The sequence below is a fragment of the Sesamum indicum genome, linkage group LG3, assembly GCF_026168435.1.
Source record: "Sesamum indicum cultivar Baizhima isolate 11 linkage group LG3, ASM2616843v1, whole genome shotgun sequence".
Lineage (NCBI taxonomy): Eukaryota > Viridiplantae > Streptophyta > Magnoliopsida > Lamiales > Pedaliaceae > Sesamum > Sesamum indicum.
Genome location: NC_142659.1, coordinates 2,622,614 through 2,629,222, shown reverse-complemented (window position 1 = coordinate 2,629,222; position 6,609 = coordinate 2,622,614). Strand labels below are relative to the sequence as shown.

At 38.2% G+C, this 6,609-nt stretch overlaps 1 protein-coding gene across 1 annotated transcript; it reads right to left on the bottom strand.

Annotated features, from left to right (window-relative positions):
• Positions 1 to 729: 729 nt before the first annotated feature.
• On the bottom strand, positions 730 to 2,375 carry LOC105157107 (putative acetyltransferase At3g50280). Its single transcript, XM_020692439.2, has one exon. The coding sequence runs from the start codon at positions 2,286 to 2,288 to the stop codon at positions 969 to 971; it is 1,320 nt and encodes a 439-aa protein (XP_020548098.2). The 5' UTR covers positions 2,289 to 2,375; the 3' UTR covers positions 730 to 968.
• Between the last annotated feature and the right edge of the window lie 4,234 nt (positions 2,376 to 6,609).

Below are 6,609 nucleotides of genomic sequence, written 5' to 3'. Positions count from 1 at the left end.
CTAACTCTCTTGATATTTGACCTAATTACGTAGATCATTTATGGTTTAAAAAATTATAAATACCCACTTAAAAATAAAAAATAATTATGCAACCCATAGATGGTGAAGTGAAATTACTATTTTACTCTTATTTTTTTTTGAAAAACAATTGAGGATGGTAAAGGGAATAGGAAAAAAATGCTTTTTTAGTCTCAAAAAATAAGAGCAGAATTTTTTTGGTAACACAACTATTGCACGTGTTGCTTTTAATCTCAAAACTCATAATCACGTATTTTTAGTCCCTAAAAGTCATGTTCTTTTTTATTTTAAGACTGAAAAGACGTTGTGGATTTGGGGCTTTTACGGGCTGAAAAGGTGAGATTTTGAGCTTCATAGCACTAAAAACGTCACCTCCCATAATTATAGTACAAAAAAATTTTGGGCTTTATTTTATGGGTCTAAAAAGAATATTTTGCCCAAAGTAAATAACATAAAATATTTTAAAAAACACTAAAAAGAATATATAAAACTATAATCTCAAAGGATATTTTGGCCGATTCAACACAAAAATTGAATTGAAACCCAATAGAGGCTAACGTAGTAAATTTCTTGATAGACGAATGTTAAATTAAAAGAGTAAAATATAATTTTTCAAATAAAAAAAATATGTACTTATAATTATACTAAATCTCAAAAAATGACCTATAATTCAGCCACAAAAAAAAAAAAAAAAAAAATACATTCCGTGCATAGTGTATATGTTACATATCAATTCTCCATTTTAGCGACAATTACATCCCAAATGATCGAAAACGCTTGCAAACAATAGAATTAACATTTCACCTCCCAAATATTGAAACTGAAACGAAGAACGGAAAACAGCAAATCGATTCTCAAATTGCGAAATATCAACCAAAACAATTGAAAACTAAACCATGCCAGGCAACATACTAGTTAATAGAATGGCTAGTTTATAGCCATTGTCCAATTCAAATTGTGACAGCGTCCATGAACTCTGCATCAGCTTCCATCACCTTCAACGTCGCCGGCGCTAAGCAAGCTTCAACGTCAATGCCACCGGGTTCCGCCGCGGGGAAAAGCGTCATCTTCCCGTCACCTTTTTGCCCTTTTCCGCTTCTCACAGCAATTGGTTTCCCCCACCCGAAGTCGGCGCTGTATACATTGTGCCGAGGTGAACTGGTGATTGCAAAATTATAAAGCGTTCCCTTGTTGAATAGCTTGGGATTTCTCACCCATTCTTCCACAAGATTAATCGTCCTTTCCCTACTTTGCTGAGCAACTAGTTCATTGACCTTCAGCGCGGCGTAGCCCAGTCCATTCTCCAAGAGCTCACCCTCATTAGCTACAGTTTTAACAATATGAACTGCGTTCCCAAAATAGCTATCCGGCAAAGGGATTCTTGATCTTGTACCAACTACAAAAACCAGATCAACTTCTTGGCTGTTTACCTTCTGAATACTTAGTTGATTTCGGCAACGAATGACGCTTCGCCATAAATGAGCTGAGAGTGCTTGCAAAGAGGAGATTTTGTCAGTGCCTGCTTCTGCATTGGCCTTGGCTTTGAGCTTCGCCACACTTTCTCTGCTGAAGTGGAAAACCCTCTCGACTAATGGAGGTGGAACGAAGCTTTGCAAAAGACTTTTATCTAATGGAGGAAGAGGGATGAGGCGATTATCATTGGAAATATTTGTAGGAAACCAACGTTCAAAAACAGGGGTTTTCAATATCGTCTCCAGACCACGGGATATCTCGGACCAAGTGTTGATGAAATGCCAGAACGAAGTCCCATCTATTACAGCATGATTCGCAGTGCAGCCTATGAAGAAGCCATCCACGAGCTCAGTGACTTGCACCGCCACCAAAGGCATGGAAACGCCTTCACAATTGGCAACTCCATTGAGAGGGAAAAAAGAAGACACTATTTGGGGTTTGTACGTCGGCCCCACGATGTCTGATACCGACACCGCATCGACAATTGCATGTGTAAACTCAGCTCCTGCATTGTTGCAGTCGACAAAGAAACATGTCGTGTTGTCATCGTTCTGAGTGGTGCCAAGACGGCCGGCGAGTGGGGAAAAGAAGTCTAGTGTGCGAGAAAGTGAGGTTTTCAGGTGATGAATGATGGTCTGGAAATCTTGGGATTTAGGCTTGTAAAAGAGAATCCCTTTTTGAATAGGATCAAGTAGAAGCAGTGACAAATCCCATGGAGTTAGCTCCAATCTGGGCATCGAAATTTCATTGGTTGCTGTTCGAACAACACATGATGATATGACTTCAACTTTTCCCATGTTCTTGCAGAGACCTGTATTGCATGTGCAAATTAAATTGTCAGCCAAAAAATGAGAGTAAGGGGTAATGCTTACGCAACGTATGTCTATTTAACAGAAATTTTAGTTTGGATCCGACTCGGTTAAATATGAATCAATTATATAGCATATGTAATATATTTGTAGTATAATTATTATACAATTTATGAAAAATGACCAATCACATAACAAATATGATATGTTTGCTATTTCAGTACATGTAATTGGTAATATTGGGGTCACGGGTTGTATGTATGTGACAGGGGACTAGATAAGATTCTTTTATTGTGGTTCTAATGCAACTACCAATTACTCAGGTGTACTGTCAAATGAGTGAGAACAAATAATAATTGCCTTTATATTGTGTTGTCATTGTAAATATGTACTAATCGTATTGTACACAATTTATAAATAATTATATAATCACAAGATAAAAATTATTGTCACTTAGGGATTGTTTCACTTTTGGTACCCTAACTAGCCCTCTATTTTACTTTTGGTACCCCAAGTTTTCAAGTCATCAAACTCTGTAATTAATATTTGCATTTTTTATCTTTGTTCTTACCATCAATTAGTTTGACCGTCAAAACTAATAGTCAACCCCGTTTAGAGTGAAAAATAGGTGGAATTTTGTCAATAAGACCCATGTTTGGCGGCCACAGACATCCAAACAAGAAAGGCTTGGGAGAGTTGAATTGGAGAAAATTTCATAAAACGAGATAAATAAGGAGAAATCAATTTTCGTTTTTCTCAAATTCTAGTACGGAGTGATTTGTGTAAAGTTGATATTTTTTGTGTTTTATATTATTCAAAAGACAATGGTGGTTTCTATAAACATACCATAAATTAGGGGTATAAATATAATTAATTCATATTTTTATTATATTGAATTTTAATAGCTTGGATTATAATTTTATTTTTATAAAATATTAGAAAAATTTAGAATTTATAAAAAAAATAATTAAAATGAAATGGGCACTTTTTAATTTTTTTACTTCGTTGAAACATAATTAAGGATCAAAAATAGTTTTTGACCAAAATAAAATTGATGTAGGTTTTTTTATTTGTTAAATTAACTTCATCTTTCCATTTTGATGATGACCCCAAAATCCTTCATGGGTTAAAGCCCAAAAAAACACCATCCATCAACCCAACTGGTGATTAGCCGATTGATCCACCAGTAGGGAAGTAAAGTTCAAAGGCTTACTTTCTATTCACTAAACTGTCAGGCATAAGAAACAAGATGATTCAAGACCTACACATCAACATACAATTGGAAGGACACATCATATCGCTTGCCAACACATCCAGATATGTCATACTAAAAGATCTCACTTAGATTCTCACAGATTGGATGGGAATTGAGCTGATAAGCCACTAGTAACAGCTTCTCAAAAATTTCAGCAGACTTGGCATGGCTTGGTAACATCTATCCAACATTTTCTCTTTTGCAATTACACACTCTTACACTCATTTTCACCACTTGCCAGCTAGTTTTGGTTCATTTTTACACAAACTCTATCACTCACACGAATCATCCATCATTTTTCGTGAATCACCATTTGATACCTCCTGAAAATAACCTTCACTAACACTAAGCACAAAGATGTGGGCTCCCCACCAGACAGCCCAACTGGTTAAGGCTTGCTATGCTAAAAGCAAGGTATAAAAGCCCACAACTCTTTTCTTTCTTATAACTTGACAGGCCCAAAAAGTAAGCCCAATACAGGAAGATGGCCACGTCTTACAGGTGGCTGCTGCCTTGAAACGCGTCATAGTGAAAGATCTCTAGATAACTTCAAGAGACGCCCATCTAGAATTGGCTTTTTAATAAGCAAGTAACTGAACGCCTATACTCAGATAGATTGGGCAATACTTAGTCAAATGGTCACATCTTCGTCTAGATAAGTCCAGATCCCATTATTCTTTTTCTGTTACAAAACTAACACACACAACTAACTAATAGCATTGGATTTGCTGCAAATAACCCTCAGAGCTTGCTCTAAGGTCTCCTATAATTTGAGGCATGATATAGTCTTTTGAAAACACAAGCTATCACACTCAAGCTCTCATTCTCTCTCATTTTCTAAGCTATTTTTAGTATATATTTGGCACTCTACACAATTTTCTCCACTTCCACACTATTTTCCACCATCATTCTCACTTTTATTCAAATGTTTTCTTTTTTTCTTCAATTAAAGCATTACTGCCTTAAGCATCAAAGTGTAAACCTTTGACTATTGTAGTGCTGATGAAATTCAGTATACATCACTGGCGTTGTCTGTGGGGACACTTGAGCTTTGATATGAGAAATGTTGAGCTCTGATAACAGAGGTGAAAATGGATCCTTTGAGGGGAACACTTCTATCCCAGCTATAGTGGGTTCTGCTATCCCACCTTCCTAACAAGTCAAAGGAGAACTCCATACCTCTAAACTAGTCTTCAATCCAGCAGGTATGCCTACTTGTTTCAATCCACTGCTAGTTGAGCAACTTAGACAATTCATAATGACGACAGTCTAAGTAGCTCATCGAAGTGCTCAAGCCAGCGAAGCAGGATAACTTTCCCACTTGGGCTAAAGCGAAACACCTAGCAAACAATGGAACAATGAGCATGTCCCCGTTGGCCCCCAACAAGAGGGTCTTACACCTTTCGTGCATACCAACCAGGAGGTGGTCCCCCAAGGCCCCTCGAGAGCTAGCACTCGCTCATGAAAAGAATGACAAAATTCCACCAAGGTATAAAGAGAGAAGCCCCGCTCTTGGAGCGTGGTATTCCCTTCAGTGCTGACATGATGGCAGAGGAACTCCCTACTCATTTTTGGGCACCCTCACACCTTCCCCCCTATAATGGTGCTATCGACCCTACTGAACACATTTATAAGTTCGAAAATGCAGAGTTGCTGCATAGGTATACCAATAGTATTAAATGTCGTGTTTTTCTTACTATAGTAACCGATTCTGCTAAATAATGGTTATACTGGTTGGATCAATTAGATCTTTTTCAACCTTTTCAAATATTAGTTTTCTAGTAGCAAAAAGTGTTAGAAATCGGCTATCAGACCCATTGGGGTAAAATAAAAGGAAAAGGAGGCACTAAGCATACATGGAATGCTTTGACAAGGCCATTCTAGATAGATTACAAAGTAGGCAATCTAATTAGCTTTTTAGTAATCTATTCTACCAGTCCCAGCTACACATCCAGAAGTCTTTATTAGTGCTATCATGGGGTTCCGCAGTGGATCTCTCTTTGAATCCTTGGCCAAAAGCCTATCAAAAAACGCTCAGCTGACAAAGGCACATAAACCTCAGTTGACAAATCCTTGACAAAAACGCTTAGCTGACAAAACGCTCAACTTATATGACTCTTTAGCTCGGGCAGATAGACACATAAACCTCGAAAACGCTCAGCTGACAAAGATACATGCGATCAAAACAAAGACAGTGAAGGGCTTTCCTCCTGCAGGAGCAGGGAAGAACCTAGAGGATGATTTTTAATCCCACTGATCTCAAGAATGAGCATTACACCCCGCTCATAACTAGCCTGATCCTAATGCTCATGGCCATAGACCGGTTCCCTACCCTACAGTGGTGTAAGGGTCTGAGGAAAGACCCCAACATCTTAAATCTAAATCTAAATCACTTGGGCCAGATCTTGCTTCCTTTTTCTTTAGGTGCAGAACCCCTAGAAAGACTAAGATGGACCATTTTCTTATGGCGGACATGCCATCAGTCTACAACATTATCCTCGATCGATCTGCCTTAAACGCCTTCCAGGCCGTCGTCTGTACATACCACATGAAGCAAAAGTTTCCTGTTGGAGCAGTAGTAGGAGAAGTTACGGGTGATAATTATGTAGCACGAAAGTTCTATGTAGAATCATTAAAGGGAGGTAGCAGGAAAGATATGGAAGTGCATCATCCTAACAAGGAAAAGGGCAAAAGACCCATAAAAAAGGACGAGAAAGGAAAAGCGATCCCCACTCGTGTTCAGCCAGCTGAAGAACTATTAAGCATCCAGTTAATTCTAGGAGAGCCGGACAAGCCTACTAGGATCGACTCCTCACTAAACCCTGAATTAGCTAAGTAACTAATCGTTTTTGCAAGAAAACTTGGATGTAGTTTCACATACTCTGCTTGTGGTCTAGTAGGCCATGACCCTACTATAACAGTGCACAACTTGAATTTGGATCCTACTTTCCCTCCAGTGAAGCAAAAGAATATGTATTTGGGTTCTGAAAAGAACAGGGTCATTCAGGGGGAGGTAAGTAAGCTCCTTGTAGCCAGACACATAAAGGAAATCCA

Bases quoted from the DNA above. Each gene is read 5' to 3' on its own strand.
- LOC105157107 (XM_020692439.2), bottom strand. From the start codon at position 2,288: ATGGGAAAAGTTGAAGTCATATCATCATGTGTTGTTCGAACAGCAACC.